General features: G+C 43.2%; 1 protein-coding gene across 1 annotated transcript in view; it reads left to right on the top strand.

The window, feature by feature from the left end:
* Window positions 1-5,076: 5,076 nt before the first annotated feature.
* csmd2 (CUB and Sushi multiple domains 2) overlaps window positions 5,077-26,915 on the top strand; it is a gene marked incomplete at both ends in the record, with an annotated part of 202,691 nt that continues 180,852 nt past the window's right edge. Inside the window, 2 exons of the mRNA XM_079176438.1 lie at window positions 5,077-5,251; window positions 20,243-20,459. Of these exons, the coding sequence (XP_079032564.1) occupies window positions 5,077-5,251; window positions 20,243-20,459 (392 nt within the window). The remainder of the gene's footprint in view (window positions 5,252-20,242; window positions 20,460-26,915) is intronic.

Genomic DNA, 26,915 nt, shown 5'->3' with positions numbered 1-26,915 from the left:
GTTTCATCTCTTCTTCCATCACAGGGTTCAGTTCCCGTGCAGGCTTGGCAACATGGGGACATCTGTGGCCTGACAGATAAGGGCAAGGAAGGGTGAAGGCTGGAAGGGTGAAGGCTATTTGGTATTGCCGCTCGTACTCTTCATATCGTGCTCTCCGACACAAATCATCAGGCTCTTTCTGCTGCTCCTCAGCTCTAAACAGACAGAGAGACGCATGCATGTGTGGGAGTGTGGCGGGGTTAACACATCTTAAATACGTAACGGACCACCACAGCAAGAAATCGCCACCGCTACAAGGTTAACTTGCTCATGCAGTCTATTCATAAAGAATGTCAGGTCATTTCACATCTCCAATGTAGTTTGTAGGAGTTTTATAAGCAGGTTATTTTAGAATCTGTAGTACCATGTAGTATAAAGTAAAGTTCACTTGTACCAAGAACTTGCGCAAAACAGCTATAATTTGAGGCACTTGAAGAGTTTTCTGCTTTTTCTCATCAAGCTTTTAGAACTAATACTATACCTATTGTTAAAATGATAATGTTTTGGTAGTACATCATATTCTACACAAACTGGTAGACCGACAGTACACACCGATGAAAAACAGAGGCCCATAGGTTAACCAGTTGATATTGTGTAAGTCACCTTAATTTCATTACCCCACTTGACCGGACGTTTGGTTTGAACCCGATGTCTTGCCTCAAACAGCAGGAATCATCGGGCTCTGTGGCTCTATCCTGTATGTGTGGTGCGCCACTCGCTTCAAACCATGACATTTTAATGAGGCTACTCTTTAGTCACCATCCTGTCGACTGTCGGGCCGCGATGCGGAACAGACGGTCCGGTGGGACCGGCGACGCTTATGATAACGGAGACGTCACGGGAGCTCCGGGCGGCCGGTGAGCAGATGGTGTACATTAACATTATGCAGCGGGTCCATGACCGCACAGCAGCCCGACACTACTATGATGAGATCCGGGCTAGAACTTCAACCATATAGGCCTATCCAATTTCGGCAAATACTGTAATGACTTTTAACATGACACTGTAGGCATGGCTGACAATAAAACAGCCCGTATAGAAGCTACAGGTCAAAAACTTGAGGATGAACTCTAATTTTTATATATATATTATATATAATATATGTTAGATTTGTAGCTGCAGTCAGAATGTCATAGCCCTATATCAATGAGTAAATACCTCTTAAAACTTTCTACATTGTGGCTTGTTTTAAAGTGAGGAAATAATGAACATGTATTAATTGATTACCAGCATGTATAATTGCATTACTAACTTCATATTAATGTTTTAAGCCTGATCTATAAAGCAACAGTAAGTAATAATTAAATACATGTTATACTAGACAGCAGCACCTTGATGATTTATAAGACCAACCATAATCATATGGCTGTTTTTTTTCTAATCTCATAATCCATCATTTCATAATCAGATGTATTTAGCCTCGTATTGATGTACTGTCTGTCCTGCCTGCTTGTTTTGCCTATATATTCTATGTATATTTGTCTTGTTCAGTGTTGCTATTTTCCATTCTGATGTGTATGTTAAGTGCCTCAGTGTTTTATATGTGCTTGTACTGGGTTTGTTCTGCCTGACGCATGCTGCAGTTATGTCTCCTCTGCTCTAGTGTCGTACACTTTTCTTTTGCTTGTATGTGTATTGGTTTTGTCTATACGTTACTGTCTGTTAATCTATGAATTTGAATTCCATTTTTATTTGAAATTGTGTCATTTTAGGCTGCCTCCAAACATCTGGCCGGGGACATCAGATGGAAATTAGCCTCTCTGGCTAACTCTGGCTCACTTACACTTTCACTGTTGATTGGTGTGCATTGTCCCTGCAAAATAAACAAATAAAAACATTCATATAAATGAAAATGAGGTGATACCAAAATTAAGAACAGAATAATGCAGCTGTATTAGCTTGCAAAGGCAGCATATATGAGACTGTATTAATAAGGGAAAACACACGTAGTTAGCTTTGACGTTATTTTCACAGACGACTTGTGAGGACCCATTTACAGCGTGTTTTATGTTACAATGGCCCAGACTTTGTGTGCGTGTCGAGCCTCACCGATGACTTGGTTTGTTGTCTGGTGCCCTGCAGTCTTTATTCATCTGTCTCTCAGGTGAACTATGTCCTCTGCCAGGCTCCTCCCTGGCCTCATTTACTCTTCCCCAGATGCTTTTGCAGACACGATCAAAGTTGTCGTGCGGAACGTGTGGGTGAATCCAGGTGGAGCGCGGAAACGGTGCAAAGGCACTCACGAAGTGTTTCGGAGTCGCCAACACGCGAGGATTTCCTGATGGCATCATTTTCACTGTGTCGTTCACACGCACGGGCTTGTCAAAGGGCTTCTGTCACTCTTCACAGCGTCCGATTGCGTGTTTTTTAAGCAGCTTTTTGAAAGGAAACATTAGCTGGTGTATGTGATCTTGGCAGGTTGTCATAGCAGCCCGTTAGGATTCGAGAATGATAATTCAACGAGAGCGGTTTTAGTCCGTTTAGGGTTACATGGGGCTCGTTGCAGATGTATTCTGCTACGTGTGAGTTCGTTCTTCGGTGCTGCTTCAACGCGGTTAACGCTTTTGTCCGTGTTATTGTCGCACTGAATGAACTCGTGCAATGCAAATACCGTGCACCAAACCGTCAGCTTGTTGCATTACACAACTTTAAAAAAAATGAAAATTGAATCGGGGAAGTCGAGAGCCGGAAACAGCTGACGGCTAACCTTCAAAGTAAAGGTTGCGCGCTTTCAAACGTGTTTGCTCCAGCGTTCAATTTGTGGAAAGCAAAATTAAAGAAACAAACCAATATTCTAAATAATGAACATAATATATAACGGTCATAAAGCCATATTTCTGTCACTTTCCCACAGTTTACCGTGAATACACTGGGTGCAAACACTGAATTATCTCTATGTAATGATTCATTATATTATTTATTTATTTAAATGAAGGCTACTTAAACTATTTGGGTGAATGCTATTGACACTTGTGATGAGTAGCTATAACTTGAACTTTGACTTTATTGCTGGCTAATGACGCCACTAAGCTTTCTGATGTCAAATCCTTAAAGTGTATTAACTGTTTGCACTTTTAACTCCTCTACATCAAATTAAATAAATTCTTAAATAAAAATCCTGTTGCAGGATTATCCTCTGGGCTGTGTACAGAGTGCTTCATCATCATTACTTTCCACCGCATACGAATCACTTTCAAGCATACCCAACCTGACACTAATAACCTCAATACAACATTCTCCAACAGGGTGCATTATGTTTCTGCTCACAACACGGGTCAGTATTATAATACTTATTACCAATAGTAATAACATATAAAACATACTTTCACTCTTAAAATTGCTTTACTTTTCAGAAATTATAGATATTTTCTACCTGTGCCTGCTGCCCGTTGGCATGGATTTCAGGCCAGCCAATCAGCTCTTTCCCATCTTCAAACATTATTTCAGACTCTTTTATCATCTATTATTTAAGTTGTACTCATCATTATTGCTGCTTCCTTGTTAAATAACCTTTAATTGATTCAGTGTAGACTACACAGAGACACTGCACACATGGAAAGCAAAAATTAAGTTGTGCAATAACGTTATGAGAGAAATAACCTACATTAAATTAACCTCCATGCACGAACCCCTTTCCTATAATAAACCAATCCCTCACATTCGTCTAAATAATGCCGAATCTACCTGACCAGGAGGTGCATGAGCAGACCAGAGTTGGCAAAGTTTAATTCAATGTTGCGGGAAGTCTATTTATGATCCCCCATCTTAAATGTAGGGTCGAAGGCCAACGCGCATTTCATTATCCCAACTGTTTCCACGCACGGCGCATTGCGGAAAACTAATTATACCGGTCATATGTAGAAGTGGAAATGACATTCAAATTTACGGTCGAGGGTTCCAGCCTGTTAAGCATCAATTTCACGTCTAGTGAGCAGGAAGTGGACATCTATGTTAAACTGCCGGGCAGTCCCATGATTGGTCTTAATGGATGGAGACAATGGCCTCGTTGTGGACGCCTATTTTATCATAACAAATTGGTACACGGTGGATTTAATGCGGAATATTATATTGTTATTATTATTATCATTATTCTTACCATTATTCTTATTGTATCGTTTTTACTTATAATGGAGCAATATTTATCTAATAGAAAAACACATTTGTTTAGCTTGAAAAGTCGGTTATTCGCCTTTTAACTTAAGTTTATCTTAATTACAAATATGAAAGAGTGGGCAAATGATATGGAGAGGGGTCAGAGAGAGAGGGAGAAAGAGAGGGAGGGAGAGAGAGATAGAGAGGGAGCGAGAGAGAGAGAGGGAGAGAGAGAGAGAGGGAGAGAGAGACGCGCAGAGAGGGAGCAGGTCTGCAGTCTGATTCTTTGCGTCGCACAGACCCGAGACGACGCTGTGGCCAAGCGCTGCGATACTGGGAATACATACTGATTATTTCTCTCTCTACAGTCAGATCACTGCCTACTGACTACGTTGGTTGAGAACTTCTAGAACGAGGCGATTTTTTGTCTTGGATCCGGATAACCTGTGTGGCTCTCAATCATTCAGCGTTGGTTCCTGTGAATCTCGGTCTAATGACGAGTTTAAACGTGGATTACCGGCACCGCAAATGTTTTTGCTAAAAGGAGACAAAATTAAGAGAAGGACAAATAAGTGCTGCGGGACGACCTGAAGGAGGGATCTCCTGTGTTTTTGACGTGTGTCTGGTAATATCAATTACATATGTGGAGCGGACGAGGGATTTTCGTGATTTTTTTACGCGTGCTGGGTAGATCAGTGACCACTTGAATCACGTCTCCCCCGCGGTTTGCCTTCCCTCCTTTCTCTCCCTTTAGGTGTGAAATCTATCCTCTCAGATAAGAGACTCTGAACCCCTCGGTCCCCGCATGACATGGTTCAGTCCAGCTGCGAGATCCGAGCCTCCTCCATGCATTGGGATTTTTCTCAGCGCCGACACCGAGTGAATCTCTCTTTTTTGACCATCTGAGAAGTATCGTGCCTGCCAGACCAGAGAAAAAGCTCTGCCATGACCGCCGCTTCAAATCGGGACGCAGCAACGGGACTTGCGAGAGAACCGGAATGCGCATGCAGGAAAGGGGACGGAATACGGATTTTTTCGCTAATGAAGGCGGGAGTGCAGGCGCACCATTGGAGCCGGGTGCTGTTCTTATACATGGGGCTACTGGCCGCCTCAGTAAAGGGTAAGTCCCCCATCTGTAACGCTGAAGACCTGCAAAATACAGCAGGCTTATCCCACTCCACCGCCCACCCTCCACGATCCCTGACTGAATGCAAATGAGCATCAGCAACACAAACGCGCACTCATCCTAAAGGCGCATTTAGAGTCTACCTTGGTGCGATGTCGCTGTGCGAGAACCTAAAGTTATTAATAGAGGAGAGGTGGCTGGTCGGGTGGCTATTTTGGTGACAGCGGTTCCTCTGGAATTGCAACTGAGCCTCTGTGTTACCTTGACTCTGTTACTGCATTTCATTGCAGGACTGTGTGAGGTGTTTTCTGAGGAAATGAGGGTGGATTTAATGAGCTGTGGGGATGAATAAATAAACATGTTGTGTGATTACTGCGACCTGTAAAGGAGATGTTACAGGTACAGAGAAACCTTAGGCTGTTAGGTGGTCAATCAGGATGCTTATCGTTATGCTGTTCAGAGTCCAAAGGAGTGTGTGTGTGTGTGTGTGTGTGTGTGAGAGAGAGTGAGAGAATGGGGTGTTCTTTTCTTTTGCTTCTCAGTTTCCAACCTCATACCCTACCAGAACCCCCACGTGCCCAAGTGGCCTTTCCATCAATTAATACCATGTTTTGTTCAGTCTCTCTCTCTCTCTTTCTGTGTGTGTGTGTGTGTGTAGGCAGGCTACACCGTGTGCGCGAGCTTGCGCATGTGTGTGTTTGGCGGGTTCGGCCTAATTAACTGGCTCTGGGGTTTCTGTCCTCGGTTATAATTGCAAATGGAAATCTTGCAACCGGAGCTGGGCATTCAACAGATTATCACTATTCATTTGCTTTCACGTCTTCGCAACATAATGGGTTTGTGAAAGTAGAGACTCGGTCACTGATCCATGTTTTTTTTTTTCTGTGGACATTCATGAAGAAGAAAACAAAAAGCCTGTGGCTTTATTTAGAGCCCATTGCTTTTCGGGGAAGAGCCACACGAATGTTTGCCATCCTGAGCATGTTCTTTGGCAAAGAAAGCCAACCGTTGTATCACTGTCTTGGCTCCACACCACAGAATAGGCACTATTTTTAGCAAAAGGCAAGAATACTGCCACGGCCACAATATGAATTTGACAGTGAGTCATGGCGCTGTGTTCGCCCACTCATACCTTTTGGTTGGACAGCACATAATCCAAGAGTGAGTGAAAACTGGGCACATTTTCAGCATCACCAAAGCACAGTTTGCGGTGTCGTCTCATGCTGCATAAGTGTGGTTTGAGCTTGATCATTACTATTCCAACAGAAACGTCATCCCTCATGTCTCCCACCAACTACCTCCCACGTGTCGCCCACTTTTGATCAAACTTGTGTCATCAACCGTGCACCCAGATGGTTTCAGTGAGATGTAGGTTTATCACACACAGCTCAGTGCCAATAATACTGACAAATCTCTCTCGACTTTCATGTGGAGTAAATCTCATTGCGGCTATATTCGTCGGAGGCTTCTTGTTTTATTTGCGTCCGGGGAGCTTTTTATGGCCCACTCCCTTGCCGTTTGAGTCTACTCTCGGAGCCAGTAAAGCGACTCTAACTTATTGCACATATTTACAAAGAGGAATAGCTGGACTATCTATCTCGCCCTCTGTTACAACGTTTACTTTAAACTGTGTCCATAAATACGTTTAAATACCACACGCCGGCGTTGAGGTGGTCTAGCGCGTCCCCCCGGTGCTCCTGCAGCCACCAGCAATTGCCCCATCCTCCCATTGAGCGGCACCAGAGCTTCACGCTATGCTGAGAGGCGGAGAGGAGAGGGAAGAGAAAACCCGGGCTTCGTGGCATTTTCCAACCCACAGACTTTATCAAACCAAAGCAAGACTTGCCAATTAATGACCAACAGTGGCCAACAGATACATGTGATGTGTGATGCAGCATAAAAAAAGGCTGTGTTTCATAAAGCACCGTGTCTCAGATGTATAATAGTGCTTTAGTACTGTCTTCATTTGTCAACCGGTCTCACTTTAAACCGTTTTCAGCCTCCCTTGCAACACAATTACCATTCCCAAGGGCCACATAGAAAAAGATAGATATATGTGGAAGGTTTTAACAGAGATATTGAAGAGAGTAGCGTGCGCTGTCTCCATGCGATCAAAACCAGCTGTCCCAGCGGACTCGTCGCTCAATAAACGGTAATCAACCTCTATTCATTTAATCGTGCAGAGAAGGGATTGCGAGGTCCGGGTGAGAGGAGGAGGAGGAGGACAGAGGAGGCAGGTTGAAGATGACGTGCCTATCTGGTGCATGTCTCGGCTCTCCACGCCAACTCGACCGGTAGGCCTATTAGATCATTCGTCAGCGGCGCATGAGACAGTCGCTCAGCATGTCCAAATACACGCAAGATCACGCGTCGTCGTCTTCCCCTTCTCTGCCACGCTCTCCTTTATGCAAAAGGCACCGGGTTGTGCTCATGATGCAACTTGCAGTAATGTTATGATGACTGGAGGGCCTGATGCCCCTTTCCTTTTCATCTTTTTCGGTTCATGACATCTGCTTATATTCTCACAGTCACGATGCTCCTGAAGAAAGAGAGAGGGCGAACGCGTGTGTGCGTGCGCAGATGTTTTGGGGATAAGGAGCGCACAGGCGCATGTGGGCGGGCGGGCGCGCATTAGTTTCCAGGCAATAACACAGTGAGAGAAACCCTGGAATTAAAGTCGTTTTTGAAGTTGCACAAATCAAAAAAAAAAAAGTCAAACTCATACTTTTTCATTATAAAAACCTTCAGGCACATAAAACTAACTGATACAATTTTAATTGGGAACACCTATTTGGAAACACTTTTAGAAATGAAGTATCTAATATCTTCACTTCACGTCAGAATACAATGCGAGATGAGAGTAGAATCAATTAGTTTCGATTGACTTTCTCATACACTTTTACTGCAGCTTTGGTGTATTGAAATACAATTATTAATGGGCTAATTTAGCGGGAGCTTTCAGTAACAAATGAGATCGCCACAAACTCACCGTAGAGTGACACTTTCAGCACCCTGGGCAGGGACAGGCGCAGCTGAGTTCTCCGCGCAGCTGAAGTTCTCTTCAGCACCAGGGACAGCTCCACCAGCCAGCAGCCTCAGCAACAGCTGCTCCTCAGTGGAGGGCTAGCTGGCTCTTCAAATTGGGATTTCTCCAATGTTTTCATGGCTTTGAGACCTCAATTAGACACAGGCTCCAGACCCCTATTTGACGAGATCATATTGCAAGGCTTCTGCTGTTCATTTTGTAGTGAATTAAGTAACTTTTCTACGTTTTAGGCATTGTGAAAGTGAATTCCAGACAAAGAGCAGTCGTATTCCTACATTATGTCTTTGCTAACGTTATTAGACAGGAAATTAATCTGCAACTAATTTGATTAAGTCATTATGAGGTAAAGGAAATGCCCAACATGACGTAGTTCAAGCTTAGAAGATATAAGATTAGCTATCTCTGGATTTTGGACTGTTGGTTTGACTAAACAAGCAATTTGAAGATGTGAAATTGTCCTTATTGGAATTCTGATTTTATCGTCCATGATTAATTGAGAAAATGGTCAGATTGATTGGGAATGATAATAAGCTCTATTCATTCCTGAGTTTTTATGAATCCCTCTTCTTCGAAGCATTCAATGGAATGTCCAGGTCAATGCTCGCCAAGGTACCGGTAACCTCTCAGCCCTATGCTAGGTAGTTTATTATAGCGACATGCCTCATATTTGCTGAGATTAGGATCCTTAACCAAGGATTAACGTCGATCACAAACACCACATTGTAAGAGACAGCGTGTTGCATGTTTGGTAGATGTTGGCTCAAGATATGTGGAAGCTGGTCTAGGAGTTTTGTGAACACTCCCTGTAAGTCCTACCAAGTTAGCAAACACAGAGTACTGTGCGTCTTATGTTGTTCATACTATGTTTTCATGATGAACATATGGGCTTCTCCCTTCCCTTTTGTTTCTCCCTTCTCTCCCACATGTCTGCCTTTTACTCTCAATCTCAAATCCTCCACTATACCTGCACGCTCTGTTGCGTCCCATCTCCCATCTGCTCTCTACATTCACCGCTGAGCAATAAAGGACGGAATGGGAGCTGAGAAACAGATGATATCTATTTACTCGACACAGGAAAAAAAAAAAAAATGTCTGGGATGCAAAGTAGTTGTGTATTGCCACTCTGCCACTTACGCATTGCCTACTTGAGCGAAGGAGAGAGAACTTTGGAGTGGGATGGAGAGTGGTGGTCAAGATGAAGATGGAGATCATAAAGAGGTTTCAAAGGGAGGGAAACACGGCTAAACAGCAGGACGGAATCAAGTGTGAGGGGAAATGAGAGGCAGAGAGGGAAGACGAGTGTTGGAGTAGAGGAGCGATAAGCTTCCGCAAGCTGAGAGAAAATCCGGGCCCTATGTTTCTCTGTGCCTTTTGAGCGCTGGGTGATTTTCTATTTGGAAGGCTAATTTTCTTATCAGGCATCAAGCTGACTCGTATTACAACAACTAACAGCGTGCAAGTAAGCTCGTGGGCACGTGTGTGTGTGTGTGTGTGTGTGTGTGTGTGCGTGTGTGTTTGGATGAGTCTGTGAGTTGCCACCCTGTTTCACTCTGAGTTGATTAGGCTCAAGTGTTGACAAGCAGGTCATTAGCTATAGCTCAACGGGCCACTGAGAGACGTAATGTGTGTGCGTGTCCATGCCTTCGTCCTTGTGTGTTTCACCCACCTGCTGATGTCATCCTGCTCCTTCTCTCTGTCTTCCCCCCGTACCTTCTCCCTCTGTCCTCCTTCCCTCCCATCCATCCCGCCACCTCCCCTTTCTTCCTCCATCCTCCTCTCTGGTGATTCAAACTGTCATCTGTCTCCAGATGGCCAGAGCTCTGTCACTGTGCTTCGTCACACTGGTCGCAGCCACACAGTGAATCACACACACACACACACACACACTAAGTCACTAATTTATGCAGACTTTCCCACAAACAAAAACAACAAATCCTGAATGCCTTCATGCAGCTGCACACACACACACACACACACACACACACACACACACACACACACACACACACACACACACACACACACACACGCTAGCCAAATTGGACCATTAGACCTTATGAACTTATAGCCAGATGCGCATTTGCAGAATTTCTTGATTAAAGTGGCACTTAACGAGATGATGAGGTACATCTAATTCATTTTTAGCACAATTCAATTGCTTCCTCTGTCATTTCATCTATTACGTTTTATGGTGTTGCAGTAGTAAAATAGTTAACTCTCATTAAATATTTAAATATGATGCATATACACGACAAAGCCACATTTTACAATGTAAATAGTTCCAATTTGACACAAGAAAAGAAAAATCTTGTGGAAAGCAAATGACTAATCCATGCTTCCTTCTCATATCACCTTCAGCATGTCCCTTAGGGCTGCTTTAAATTAATAAATGCATATACAGTATTTGGCTGCTTTAGTTATTAAGGGGATTTAAATGTGGCTCTATTCTGGCAGTGCCTGTGCTTTACATTCACAACATACTCCTGTGAGATCTTCTGTGTTCTAGTATTAGCTTTTTATTAGTTCAGCTCTATTAAAAACACTAGATAGAGGATGGAGGAGTTATGTCAAAGTCCCTTGCTCAAGGATATGTAAGCAATGATTCTTTTTGTTGTTGTTGTTATTTTCCTACACACAATCCCCAGCAGAAGACAGAAGAACAACTTGGTTGTAGTGGGCAGCTCCAAGATGTGAATATGTGCTACTACAGGCGTGCAACTGCTGCGAGGCAAGACATGTCAGGAAAAGAGAAACAATGTTCAATCCTCACGAGATAATTACTGGTGAAAATCAATAAAATAGATGAATAGAGAAAACAAATCCACGGTTTACATCTCCTTGAGCCATGTGTGGGAGAACAGCTACATGACAAAGACCTCGATCTTGATTCGGATGGTCTTTGCTCCACTGTAAATCCTCACAAAGTGAGAGACGGATGTAGATGCCTTGTCTGTCTTGTATAGACACAAAGCTCAGGCAGGGGGTTCTTTTGCTTCCTAATTTACACTGTTCTTATCAGATATCAGTGATCCCAGAGATTGAAGATTAGATCCTGGGCAGGGGGTATCTTGTCCTTGTCCTTGTCTTTTTTCCTTTCCTGTACCGCTCCTCTCTCTAGTCAACGTATAGGCAATCTGTCAGTGGTCTTTTTCTGGGAAAGAGGCAGAGTCATCATGTGGGGAGAGGCAGTGAGTGTGTGCGCTCCTCATGCATTCCTACACTTGTGAGGTCCATTTCGAGTTTAGAATCTAAAGCATATTTACTTGTACGTTAATGGCCGAATACAAACTGTTGTTTACTGAAACTTAAAAAAGTTTAAAAGACATTATAGTAAGATGGTAACATGTTAAGGAAATCTGATGCGCTCTTTAATTGGAGTGTGTAGAGGTTATTATAAACTATTTTATTTTTATTTTTCAGCTTGGCATAAGGAGTGGAAACAGCCCTAACAGTCCTAGGCTAGCAAGCTTCAATCTAAAGTCAGTCGGAAAGTGTGTCTGCTCGAGTTAATCACCCTCAACGTTTGCGGTGTCCAAAGCAGTTTAACTGAACGTTACAGCAGTTGTGTGCTGGCTCATGTGAAGTATTTTACTGCCAGGGAGAAAATAAATTCCTAATGAGTGGAAATGAGTGGAAAGTGCCTCCTGATGTCTTCACCACAGAAATGGACCGGACAACATTATCGGTCAAGCAGTCACGAACTGCAGTGTCTCAGATAGACATATTATAAGATGCTAAACACCAACAAGACATTTTGATATGTAAGAAATGTTGACATTACATTTGGGAATTGTTTATCTTATGTTTGTGTTTACCTATAAAGCTTGCTACTATTAATGATATCAAGGAACAAAGAGAGAAATATCAATTGAACATTGCTTGTTGCAACCTTGTCCCTGAAGTACATTAGGAAACAGATGTTTCAGTGCCAACGTATGTTGTTTTTCTCACTATCTTAATACTTGAAAAAAACAACAACATTGGCTTTAATTTACACTGCCAATGCAACTATTCCCAATCTAATGCTGTCAGCATTGTAGAAAATGCACTATGCAGAGACTTATTTCCTCTAAAGTAAATGATCCATTTGAGGTTGATGCATGCAGCCCATTAATCATGATGGTGGTCAACAGTTGACACTCGAGCCTTCCTGTGGGGCAGTTAGGATCTGAGTCGAAAGGTTAAAGTGTGCGACAGTAAGTTGAGGTTAGGCTGATTGATCAGCTTCTGCTCATCCATCTCTCAGTGATAGATGGAATAGTCCTGCTGGGACGGTCATGACCTGACCTTTCGGATCAGCACTTCCTCTCTGGGATTAATATACACTGCTCAGAGAGGATCAAATGTTCATGAATACCGACTCGCTAACACACATCAGCATGCTTGTCGTACATTTAACACATTTATAATTACCTCCCCCCACCTCCTGTTGATTCCATTGATTGGTCAGAAAGTGTAAGTTTAACAGATTTCTGGTGCAATTTATGCGCAAATACACTGCGGGATGGAACTAATGTTAGCCGTTCAGCGTAGGGTCAGTCTAACGTAACTCAAAGGGCCCAGCTGTCAGATGTGAGCAGAATGGAAATGAGGTGATACTTGACCTTCAGTGTTTCACACATTAGTGGCACACCCGGTTGTGCTTCTACTCAGAAGTACTTGGGAGAATGGAAGAGAAAACTGAAATGATTGGAGGCACGTATGTGTCCATGAGTATGTGTTTGTGCACATTTAGATGTACTGTATGAGCAGAAGTGTGTGTGTGTGTGTGTGTGCAAACCACAGGGAGGTAAATGTGCAATAACCACCACTGTGCAGTAAAACTGGCTTTTTGATCTACAAAAAGAAAATAACAAAATGAAAGCTTAAAGCCAATCAGCTTAAAACATTCACACAAAAGAAGGTACTTTTAGGATGATGTGACATATCCAACTACACAGTGTGGCTTATCTGCAAAAAAAAAAAATAAAGATCTAGAAACAAACAGCGTAAATTCATTCTAAAACTCCAAACATACCTCTTGGCTCATTGGGAGAGTGTTTCCAGTTGAGGAGAAACCAGGGCACAGAGTATAAGGAATGTCCATGTCTGACTACTAGGAAGCAGGCCTGCATTCAAGTGCTGTAGCTCTTATCACAAATCCAAATGCGTGCGCACACACAGTCATAAAAACGCGCCGACAAGCACAAGTATACGTTTCATCCGGCATCTATCCCCGCTGTGTTTTGTGTGGGAGGCCCATTTGTATCAGCGATGAATAAACTCCCCCACAAAGTGAGGGGTCTGTCTGAAACGGAAGGACATCAACCGTAACATGCCTTCGACTCAGAATGGGCTATTTTATATTGATCAGCGTGAGGCCTTTGTGCGTGGGTTGTTGAGGAGCTGTGTCATTCACAGCGACACCAACATACCATGGGCTATTTATATGTACTGGTAAGAAGAGGAGGTAACGAGGAAAGGAACACGGTGGAGATTACAAAATCATATCTCAAAGCAGTGTTTGAACTGGGCAAATGCCGGCTTGGTTGTAGAGATGGGCTGAACGTGTGTGGGTGGCTGTGTTGCAGGTCGTTTTGGCTGGCGTGATGATGCTGCTGGTTAAATATGACCCAGCTGGAAGGAACTGCCTGGCTCCCTCCTTCTCTTCCTCCCTGTCTGAGAGAACACATGCTCCATTGTGCCCCTTTAGCCAGCCACGACTACAGGAGGAATGGGTGCATGCACTTGTGCAAGAGTGAATTTCTGCATGCGCGCCTCCTCTACGCGTTACCATACAGCCGCTGTCTTTGAAGCTTTAATCTTTGGCTACATGTTTGCGCGTAGGTGTTGTTTATTTCCTACAACACACATTTCTCCCATTTTTGTGTATGAGTGCAGGTGTTAACTATGTGTTTTGACATAGACGTCAACAGACCCTTGACCCTACGATGTGGCAGAAGCTTTTACGTGTGCATTTGCCTAAGTGTCCTCTCTGTATGTGTTTACACAGATCAATATTTTATACCACGCATTCATGCAGCAGCAGGCATTTCCAAGCTTCGATTGTGCACCGTTATGGAAATGCAAGCTCCATTTTTGTGGCCTTTTGCAGGAAACAGCTTTTACCGTTCAGCCCACTGGGCTAAGTGGGAGCAAGCCTATCGCAAGTGCCTTCCACTGCATTTGGCTTGTCTGTAATGGCAGACGGTGTCGTCCTGGCCCAGGCATTAGCCTAATGTATGGAGGCGAGCGTGATAGCTGAGCTCATCCATTTCCATTTTAATGGCGGCCATCTAGAGGTTAATTCGGATATGATGCGGTCAAGGCGTGCATATGCGCTGACACGTCAAGAGACAAATAGTGGTGCTGAGAGGATCTATGGGGCGGAAGGGTTTATCTTCCCACCAGGGAGGCAGTTACTGGCACACATACACACACACACACACACACACACATACACAAAACAGTTGGTTGTTTGAAGTTTACTCATGGGGTAGGTTATATGTGATAGTTGATAGCTTTGTTACTCGATAAACCCAAAGGGACGCACTTATTTGGTGAGAAGTTATTCACCGTTTCCTCTCATTTTGTATAGGCCCTGATGGACCACATGTATGGAGGCTTTATGGTTTCTCCGGAGAATAAGGAAAGAGCTGAACTCTGTATTCTAGCTATAGGATGGGAGATACTTGAAAGAGGTAGTTTATGGTCCAATTTAATGGATGAGTGCGTGGTTCTTGTGACCAAGGTTTCCTTTGATATACATACGTTGGAACAATTGGAGAGTTTCATGTTGCACTGATGTATCATTTCAATATATTGTGTTTCCAAGCTGCATCCTCGCATTTATTAACAATGTCATAGTTCCATGTTCAGCACTGTTGTAATTCTGGAGGGCCCTTATCAAGCAACAAGTCTTATTCTCTTCAGTTGTGTTCACAATGCGGAACATGAGACGTACGGCATTTCTATTACTGACTGCAAAAACAAGACGGTCCCTGCATCTTTGTCTTTTTGTCCAAAGGCAAACTTGGACTGAAATGAAGAGATCAGGCTGAGGCGGGGGGGGGGGGGGGGGGGGGTAAATAAACCCCAGAAAGCAGATTTGCAGTTTTGAATTGCAAGTATTGTTTGTGTCTTTATGGTATTATGTGAATGTGATGGGGGGATTATGTTCGCTAAAGAGGAAATATCCTCCCCTTGAGAGTTGCTGTAGCTGTAACGGCATCTCAGCAGAGGAGTTACGTGCAGACATGTGACACTATACCCGCACAGGGTATAGGGATTACACTTATACATGTGCAGACAACTGATACCTCCATACACAGACATGTGTGTCTCACTCCACGCTCGCGTTAACAAAATACACACATACAAATGCACTGATTAAGCATCCCTTGAAATAGACCTCTAATTTCGCGAACATTGCAGATTAAGCGCTTTGAAAGTCACACTGGCTGTCTGTGACCTTAAAGCACAGAAGGGCAACAAGATTCAGTAAATAGGTAAAAAAAAGAAATCACTCCCCCCCTCTACTGTATCTCTTATTGGTTGTTGCTCCTCCTCTTGGTGCCCTTCTGACATGATCTTTATCACACACTTTCATTCCTCCCTCTCTTTGCCTTTCCGCTGCTATTTTTTTATTCCGCCTATGTTTGTCCCTCACCTCACCGTTGCCTCAATTATTTCTCACGTCTTCCAGATCTATTTTCTCATGTGTCCATGCATGCAGTCAGGCAGTCAGTCTGCTTTGTGTCTGTCTGCCCCCGTAGCCCTCATTCTATCGCTCTCCTTTGGTCTCTCTCTGTCTCCTTCCTCCGCTCTGAGGGGTTGCTGTCCTGCCAGAGTACAGCACAGTGACCATCGATTCATCAAAGTGTCACGGCGCACTGCCGCAGCTCTGTGTGCCCGCTACTGAACAACTGCCCTGGCAAAGCAAACAATAGCTCCCCCACACACACACACACACACACATACGCATGGAGAACCTGGAGTGCTGCCCCGGCAAGGTCACACCTCTCCCTGTACACCCATTTGGCAGCGTTCACACCGGAGTTTGTTAGTGCCAAGCTGATGCTGCCATTGGCAGAGAGGGCTAAGCAGCGGACAACATATCTGTTGAACATCCACATATATCAAGCACAGTTAACATTCCAGTACAAGCCAGTGCAAACAGTTCCCATACACATGCTGAAGGATAAAATACGCTATCTACTAGAACCAGTTGGCAATTTTCCTAATTGCTGAACCAGCGTATTTCCAATTACCCCATATTCATAAGAGTTTTCCTGAGCAATATGACCTTCTACTTTAACGGGGGTCTACCGGGCTAAAACAGCACGGCCAGCAGTACCTTTATGGGGTCTTTATGGTGCGTCAGTGGGGTCAATGGAAGGATTGGGCTCTTCCCTACAGATTTACACTGAGGGGCTACACAAGGGGTCACCAGCTCCCAACAGCTCCCAAAAGCTAATTTCATAATGCACCCTGGGCGAGGCTTAAATTCAACCGAGCCCAAAGTGAAGGGTCGACTTAACCAAAGGCTCTGGGTTTTCAAAGAACACAGAGAGTGGACTTGCAGTACCTCGGTTTACCTCAACCGCACTTCTAAGACTACACGGTGCAGCAAACGCAGCTGGCAACTTAGACCCGCTATTACTGAGTCACATAAAAATCAAACTTGGTGATGTTGTAAATTGCTTCTTAATGCCCACATAAGTGCATTCTCAAGTGAACTTTGATGTGTCGGCTTTGTGCCCCATTCAATTGTGACCATCTATTTTGCAGCATGGATAAAATCTTTTTTCGCTGCAGCCAAAAACAGCAGGCTCTCTAAAAGCATTATATTATTCTTTTGTCCCAGATTGTGTGCGTCATTATCGATTTAAGAGTTGGTCACTTGGCACAGATGCTCATACTTCAAAACAGCATTCGGTCGAGCACTGGGAGACTCAGTACTCTCATTCTCTGTCATGATTGTTTTCGCTTAATTGTGCCGTTAAAACACAGAGCCTGTTTTCCTGCCTGGTTGATCATACATCAGTATGTATAGAGCATCTTCCGTCTCCTAATAACACATGGACTATGATGATATCAAGCGCTTTTCTTCAGCTGCAAAGACATACTCCTTTGGTGAGGCTTTTCATTCAAGCGGATAATTCTGTGGAGGGCTATTGCACTCCAAACACATCGATATCTCACGTGAAGGATTTGTCCTTTTAAACCTGAAGGGTCACGTGATCGTCCCTATAGCATTTCGAGTCCGTCCTGAAACTTAGTAACAATTTAGCTACTTGAACCTGCCTGGTATTGTTTTGTGATTCATCTCAGCCCAGACATTCTAACTCATTGCATATGTACATGAGGTTCACGTTCCACTCTGACCCCCATCAAGCTCTGACATTAGCCGCTGTATGAGCCATTGATTAGCATTTGTCTGATAGAGGCCCGGTAATGAAGGAGATGATGAGGAGATTATTGACCAGGCTGTAGATATGAAAATCAGGCGTGAGAGGTGGATATCGAGGTTTTACCTAGATATTAGTATTGACCTGAAGGTAATTGGGAGGGTGGATGCTAACTTGCTGGGCCTATTTAAAGGCGTTTATGAAAAGTCAGATGGAGATAGCTTTCGCTTTGATCTTTTTTTTCTTCTCTCTTGTTACTTGTTAAAGATGAGGACTGAGAGAAGACACAGGGAAAGAATACACACCATGTTGCTCAGTTATTTTCAGCATTCTATACACTATTTAGGTCATATATAGTTACTTTTCACATCACATTTAACAGTATTTTATTCATGTATTCCCACATTTTTTTCCCAAAGATTTCATTGTCACACTTGCAGATCTCCACAGCAAACAAAGAGCTGAACTCACCATGCAGCATTATACAGCTTGCTGAGGTGTTTTTAAGTGGCCTGGGTTCAAGTGCACAAACATTAGCATCTTTTGGAAGAGATCAAGTGCTTTTGAAGTGCTGAAAAGCTGAAAAGTGACAGCTGAAAGAGGCCGCTGCCTGTTTTTTTTTTTGGGGGGGGGAGACAGGCTCCGAGGAGTCAACAGTAGCATGATGACTGGAAATGCTATTATCATTCAGCTCTTACTGATGCCATTCAGACACTGTCACCCATTTTTCCCCAACTCAAGAAACGTATTGTGACACACTTTTGCTTTGCTGCCTGGAAAAAAAAGAAGCTAATATTGGTTTTTGTTTGTTTGGGTGCAATTGTGTGTGTCAGTTAGTGTTTTTTAGCCCCTGAAATCTTAAACACCGGGCTCGATTATTGCTGTGAAAACAAATGCAGCGTTCCCTCGTCTCGCTAACCAGGGATTATCCATGTGTCCTTTTTGGCAATTTATTCTCTTCTTCCCCCTGTACTTACTTAAAAACAATGTTTTATTTATTTTGGTTGATAGTAAGACTGAGAGGAAGGAAAATTGGCCAATTGTATCCTTTCTTTTGTCTTGTGTTGATGCGCGGCGCCTTATTACCTGTAAATCCCTGCAGGTTTTTCAGACATGAGGCACAACTCAGAGCGCACATTTGAAGAGATTTTTAGCTGTGGGATTGCTCTTCAAATCAGAGAGCGCATACAAAGTAGCACAGAATCTGTATGTTTCACAAGAATTGAATACGGGATAAACATTCCCCCTGGAGGGATTTACATGCTTTCGAAGCTGCAGTGTGTTTACTCAAGATTCTCGTTTTTTTTTATTGCCCTGTCTTAATGCCCTCAGGTAGCATAGCCCATTTCGTTGCATTGACTTATTCCAGACATTTACACCGTTAAGAGTATGGATGCAAATTTACAAAACAGAAATCGTATCGACTGCAAGTGTTTGTATTGTTGAATAATGTGGGTTATGCAGATAACAGATGCTCCAATTATATTCTCCTAATTACATTTTAATCAGGCTGCATTATCATTCAGGTTCGTGGCTGAAGCAAACAAAGGGAAAAAATACACATCATTTGTATAAATAGCATGTATTCTTGCATGTTGTTGTAATTCAGTCCCTCTATAAGGACATGCCTTTCTGCAGGGTTTGTGTGGTCCTAAGGCTTCTTCTGCAAAGGGAAATTAATTCAGAACATGTTACATCCCTGCTGTCTTAGTTTAAAAGCTGCACATAAGGCTACTTACAGTATATGGTGTGTGGTGTTGTCCAATGTATTCACATGTTACTCTCTTGTCAGTCTGCCACCGACTGCTGTCTGGAAGACGGAAATAACTTCAACATTCACCTTTTTTGATTGGAGGAGATAACCATTAATTGAGTGGATTATGATCTGCAGGGTGACATCCATACATGCACTTGCAGACACCAATTATTATACATCAACCCTGACAACCATGCTACACAAAATATAACCACAATCACACGTCACTCCACTTCAGGGATTAGTCACAACTCATAGCTCCCACTCCACACATCTACCCAAAGCTCAGTTCTGATGCATGGCCACATACACAATTCCAAGTTAAGACTGAAGGCAGTTTGAGCGGCTGCTGACGAAAATGCAGGATGAGTAGAATTAATGTAGTACTCATGTGTGTGCTTCCTCTCCTGTCCTCTCATGTTCCCCTCTCCAGCTATGTCAAATATAGGGACCTATTACTAATGTGGTGAAAGGGCCAGTGAGTGAACAAGTGTGTGATGATGGAGGTGGTAGAGGTGGGGAAAGCTGGGTGAGGGAAAGCCATTTAGCACTGCAGTAATAATGGCTCAGGCTGCATGCTGTAGGTGATAATGGATGTTGCAGCAATTGGTGCGGTTTGACTGTGGGTGTGCACTTAAGTGTGAGTGTGGATTTATATAATTTCTGTTTTTTGATGCAGAGGCGTGTCTTTTATTTGGTTTCATACTCTATAAATACTTTCTGCACTCTGCTAGGAGTCCTAACACGCCTTACACCCTTTTAATAACTGCCTGTTTCTTTTTTTCTCTTCGCAGCTCAGAACTGCAGTTACACACTACACAGTCCCAATGGGACGATAGAAAGCCCCGGCTACCCTTACGGTTATCCTAACTACGCCAACTGTACATGGGTGATCGTGGCGGCGGAGCACAACAGGATACAGCTGGTGTTTCAAGGCTTCGCCCTCGAGGAGGACTTTGACATCTTGTCTGTATATGACGGACCACCCAGCCCGGGGAACCTGCGGACAAGGTAGAGGCTTTTTAACTGCATGCATGTGTTTACCAAACCAAATGTTTCAGATATGTCGTCAACAATTTGACATATGAAGGTTATGTGTAATTTGCTAGAATGTTAATGTTATTTTCATCTTGTGGAAATGATTCCTGTTGGTAGTAATGACACTGTACCCAATAAGTTAACCCCCACCCCACTTGCAATGAAGACCATGAAGTATGTACTACATATGTTGGCCTACCAGTCTGCATTGAAGCTCGGGAAAGGTCTCAGTTGTATACTCTGCTTCTGGATTATTTTAACTCAGAGGGCATTCTTTTTCATAGTAATCACAAAGATCAAAAAGAAGAGAGTGCAGCCTTTTGAAACATGTTATGTCTACATATTCAGATTCAGACTTTTTGCAACACTAGCAGTCCATGAAAGTTCTACATGGTGCCTTCAGGCTGAGGCAGAACAGAGAGGGGCTAAAGGGCTGAGATCTGGGAACGCTGTGATCTTGCCAGTAAAAGGCCAAGAAAAGCGAGGATTCAGACAGTCAGACAGGTTTCAAACAAACCCCCACAATAGCGGAACTTTTGTGGAAGAGAGAGAATGAAAACATGTCTGTTGCAAACATCCATCACACTTTACAGATAAACATCCTGATTTAACTGATTTAACCCGTACTTAGAGAAGCTGAGCGTGCACACAATTTAGGCTTATTAGTGACATTTTAGGTTCACTAAATTTGACTAAACTCTTACTCACAACCTCCCTACCATCAGATTTTGGTATAGTTAGGTCACTGTTTTCCCAAATGTCATTGATCACTGTAGGGAGTTTTTGTAACCAATACAACTGATTGCCAAAACCATTCATTTAAGATCCAAGTCATATTAAACTGAAAATGTCCCTGATAAGAGTGATTTGGACTTAAAGGTGTTGATAAAGTAAGACTGGAGACTGGTGTTGCACTCAGAGGCGGTTGAAGCAGATCCTTTGGTGACTAACACAAGGCCGACTCTGCTGACACTGTGACAAGCACCCGAAATTATTCACCGACTCTGGGTACATGTTGTGCTTCAGAGCTACTAGCAAAATGAAATGAAGATCACTTGGGTGTGAAGGCTCATACAGGCAATTTCTGAATCAACAGTGCCATCCTCAACAGTTAATTCACCAGCCTCAGAAAGGGCTGCACTGCATGTGCTAACATTGCATACTGAAATACGCTCTCTGGTTTTGCAGAGTTTCCTGCTCACTAAGATTTTCATCCATTTTCAAATAAGTATTGTTAGGATGAATGGCCATCTAAAGAGACATAATTCCACTTGTAATAGCTGCAAATATAAGATGCAGCCACAGAGCTGCTATTCACTGATGTATTTATGTCATTCGGGATAGAATTGCTTGCACCCTAATATCTCTCAGACCTCTTGGCAGTCCCTCACTTACAGGCTTAATTAGCGGCAATTTCTGCATCTAATCAGTTGAAGCTACACCAAAGCTTTTAATTCCTGTCACCTTCTGGTCTGAGCTTGTCCTTGCAAAACGGTGTAAATCATGTGTTACGCGAGCCCTCCAGCGATGAGATGAGAGAAATATTCGTTAGGGCTTTTGTTATTGAGACTGTTTTGGAGTCTCTTGACGGCCTCTCTGCTTCTCCCTGCCGACACCTCTCTCTCTGTCGCTCTCTCACCTCTTCTCTGCCCCCTCCTCTACCGGCGCCTCTCATTCTGTGCCAGCGGTGCCTCCACTGCATCTCCCCGCAGGAAGCGAATGAAAGAGAAAAGAAAATCCATTATGGATTTGTGTTGCGCGCTGCTCTCCTCAGCCTTTCTCCTGTTTGGACCTCTGGGCTCTGTTGTATATTGATGCTCCAGTGGGACAGGGGGGGGGGGGAAGCGTTCCACTCTCTCCGTCTAAGCGCTTTGAAAATAAGTGAGGGGAAAGAAAATGAATTTTAAGAGAAGGGGGGAAAAGGTTGAAAGGGGGGTGGGGGGGGGCTTGTAGGGAACATAGATCTCCTTTAGATTCTGCTAGTGTAGTCTTTTACCAGAGTTCCTCTCTCTTCAAAGGAGGCATTCTTTTGCATTGTCTGTGTGAGTGAGTTTGGAGATGCTGGGAATAGTCTGGAAGCAGCTCTCACCTGCCAACAACAGTCTGTCAGGACATGCATGTCTATTTACATTCGCACCCCCATCTACAAAACAGACACCCTTTTAGCACATTTTTTGAGATGCAAGTATGATAATTCTGCCCTCCCTTTGCTCTCATCAGCCGCTTGTGTCGAAAGCAATTTTCTTTCCATCTCTCTTGCTCCTCTTCCTCCGTTTTCTCTCAACCTCCCCTCATTTCCTCCTCACCTATTTTTTTTTTTTCCGTGTCTTATTTCTTCTGCCTGTTCTCCATTTAGTGTCCTGCATGCTGCTTTTGCTGCTTTTGATCAGCCTTTCATGTAGACCACGCTATAGGTTGTAGAGCTTGGCATATTCTGTTTAATCTCAAGAAGTCATCAAAAAATGGAGTATTTCGCCTCTCTTCACATTCAATTGATCACCTTTGATTCCTTTTTCAAAGCAGTGACTTTTAGATTTGTTTATTTATCAATTCATTTATTCCTTGCTGTCACAACAAATTGTTATCAGGAGAATGCTGGCTTACAAATCAGTTCAGCTATATACGTGTGAGCTTTCGCTCCACAGTAAATATATATATATATATATATATATATGCATTTGTGTGTTTGAGTGTGTGCTCCTGCAGCAGTTGCTTTAAGAGTGACAGTCACTCCTCAGGAAATGCATATCTGAGTCAGTCTGTTGCTGCAGCATTTCATTAAACTGCAGATCCTGACTGACAGCTGGGAAGCAGAGAGAGAATTTGACAGAAGTTTCCATTGTTTTGAAAGGGAGAAACAGGACACGTATACGCGTATACATATATAAGTGATGTACTGTATGTCCCAAATTGCGAGCTCAAGCTGCTGCCGGCAATTGATTGCTGTTAATGAAGCGTTGCATTTCCAGCAGGAGTGAAGTGATGAAGTGGTTAAGTCCATCCTGCTCCCTACGTGTTGTGGAAGCTATCAGTGACTTCACACAGGGAGCAATTCAACCGCAGTGAAACTAACCTCAGGGTTAAATATTTATTGCTGACTTAAGTTGTTAAAAAAAAATGTGCTTATCCATTTTTTTTTGCAATATGATATTATGCATTTATGAAATTGCTTCATCTCAACAGCATTAGCATGTTAACGTTTTTCTCTTTTGCTATTAAAAAATTGTTTCGGATGGCCACTCTCCTTCCCCGACACACTCTTGAGTCTGGAAGTGAAATCAAACCTAATAAACTTCTCTGGATCATTCCGACTCACACAGCCTGGCAACCGCACTGTGACAACACATGTTGGGGAGTTTGCACACTGTGCCTGGCTCTTGTTCATCACCACATCATTTCTGTTTTTGCATTTCTGTTTGTGTACTGTTCATTTCAGTTTGAGAAGTGTTTGTCATTGAAAATCGTACATATTTAATTTACTCAAAAACATGAGATCCACATGGATCTTGTTATCTAACTCTCAGCAAGAAAGGCTATTTCCTATTCCCTTAAACCCTTTCATGCTAAAATTATGATTTTTTTTATGTATCAACTTTGTTGGACAGCATGCATTTTTGTTTTCTGAATACGTATTTTCAATGGTGTTAAACTAGTGTGTTCAGATATATCAACATTTTCTAATCTGTAACTGTTCAATTCAATGAAAAATGTTGCTGAGTCCTCAGCCTCTCCCCTCTCGCTTTCATTACCTTTTTCAGAAATGCCATGGAATTACTCAATGTTAACAGCATAGCGTATAAATGTGATGGAGTATCCTTGAATGCATCATTTGAATGGACCGTTTACAAAGTTGTCCAACTGCACCCCATGACGATAGTGCAACCGTACAAATATAAGTTGTGGAAATTGTGGCATCTTAAATAAAATGTATAAAAGTCCTTTAAAGTATGCATTCATTATAGCTGCCAATTCTTGAAATCCCTGTTGTGGTCCTAACATTTTCCTCAATTTAACCTTTCAAATCCCCTTCTAGCAATTTCATTTTTGGGCTGTCAACATTTTTGGTGTTCGCAATAGATTTTTATTAAATTATGTAGTAAAAGTATTATCTGGTCGTAGTAAAATTAACTTCCTCCTCGACACCAGTAACCCTGGTGTAAACAGGGCCGGTGGTATAGTATCACAGATGTCAAACTGACAAACTTCCCATGACTAAAGCAACAGCCAACTTGACCTGAAGCGAGACACTGAACCTCTACCAGCTCACTCACTTTCACTCTGTACAAGAGCGCACATTTCTTACTTGTAAAAAGCAATCTTTTTTTGAAAATGTTGTGTCACATTTCACCTTGTAACTGCCAATTGGGAACCGCTGAGTACATTTCAGCAGAGGGAAAAGCTGTTGGAGTGTGTGACGGCATCTTTCTTCACATGCCTTCCTCGCAGTGATTGAGTGATGGAACTGAGGAACTTAATGCCTGGCAGTCTGGCAGGGGCGGGGGAAGTGAGCGAGAGAGGCAGGAGGAGGCGTGAAAGGGACAGATTTTCAGCCCACGGGCTCAATAGGACCTAAATAAGGAGCACTAGCGCATGGTGCCGGGGAGTGGCATTAACACTACAGTCAGCCGTCAGTGCTGCGAGTGTCACACTATGAATTTGTGTGTGGAGGAGGAAGAGCGAGGCAGGGTGCATGTGTGTGTTCAGCTATGCTTACAAAAGGGGATCTAGACTAGTGTGCAGTCCATCCCAGCGAGCTGAATCAGTGTCAACAAAAATCAAGGTTTATTGGAATACAGATAAAATGAACACCGAGCACACTCACAAGCACACAGATAAACACACGCTTTTAAGCACGGATTAAAAGGCAGTGGGCTGGAAAATTGTAATTTTTCAGACACATACGGTTTTTCGGAAAGGTGTTTGCTTTTTGGCAAGCACTGGGGAGCACAAGTGGCTGTACAGTATATGCATTGGAGGGTAAAAATCGTATTTACGTGCTTTCATATTGCCTCTGCTTGTAGTTCAAAGTTTTGATTTGAGCTGCGTATATAGCCTTTCCAAAAAAAGACCTTGAAAGCAGACTGTAAAGGAATACTTGAAAAAGAGAGTATTGTGGAAGATATTCAAGGGACTATGTAAGACATTATCTGTATACAGATTTACTCTGTTTTATATAATGCAAAATGCTTCCCTTTGGATTTTGGACGTCAAGCAATTTGAAGATTGCAACTTGATGGGTGAGATGCGATGGGAGATTGCTCCTCATTTTAGAGCAGCTATGATTTCTTATTTCATCACTTCTCAGTTAAGTGCATGCCAGTCACTTTCTACAGACTATTATATGGTAGTGAGTGGGTGGATCAACGCTCATTTGAATTCAGTCCCCAGGCTCCTCCGGCATGTGTGTGCATGTATCATACTATATGTGTGAGCCTTTACACTGTTAATTAATGAGTCAAGCTGGTAAAGAACCAAAGTCTGCTGCGGGTCAGGGTGAGAGCGGGTGACGTGCAACAGCACTTCCTGCCTTGAACACTTGCCACGGCAGTGATTCTTCGTCAGTGACGGCATCGGCCTTCAATCTCTCCACAACACATACTTGGCGGGTTGACTCCAGTACGTGAACACTGTGGCGGACATGCGTTCAGTGTGTGTTGGCATAGACACGTTTCTTTCTTTGTCTGTTCGTTCTGAACTGCACGTGCTTGTTCAGTATGTTAACATGCTGTGCGACATCAATGCCGAAGAGTACATATCCAAATGAGGAGGAAGAGGAGTGTTTGACTGTTTGTGTGCGAGAATTTATGGCTCCAAGGCTGCATAGTTTAATTTGTTTGCGCTGCTCACGTTTGGGCATCTTTTTTCAACAGCATCGACACACGCATATGCAGATACACACGGACATGTGCAAGCAGACACACACACACACACACACACACACACACACACACACACACACACACACACACACACACACACACACACACACACACACACTGTAGGATTTATGGTCCCTTTGAGTCTGGGTTGTTAATGGAGAGACTGCCACTTATCAACGCCAGCTTTAACGACAGTCTGCTAAAAACAGGAGGAAGAGTGATAGTTTGTTTTTCATCATCTCATGCTGGGAAAAAGTGAAACGACGTTGAGATTTATGGCATCAACTCACCTGTGAGGCAGAATTATTAGGCCCCGTAACCCCAGATTAGAGAAATAATCAACTAGATGGCAGTGAATTTATATGCCAAATCCTGTGTATCACTCATTGTGTGTGTTGCTTATTGACATTCCTCCGTCCCCGGGCCTATCAATGTTCTTAACAGGATACACTTCAGCGGCAGCATGACATGAAATGTTTTCCTGCTCAGATAAGAGATTGAATATGCAGCGCAACCCTCCTAAAAGATGTGTCATTTTTAGCCCTTCTGG

This window comes from Pholis gunnellus, assembly GCF_910591455.1.
Source record: "Pholis gunnellus genome assembly, chromosome: 16".
Taxonomy (NCBI): Eukaryota; Metazoa; Chordata; class Actinopteri; order Perciformes; family Pholidae; genus Pholis; species Pholis gunnellus.
The sequence above is the reverse complement of the archived record's forward strand: the minus strand, read 5'-3'. Positions and strand labels throughout refer to the sequence as shown.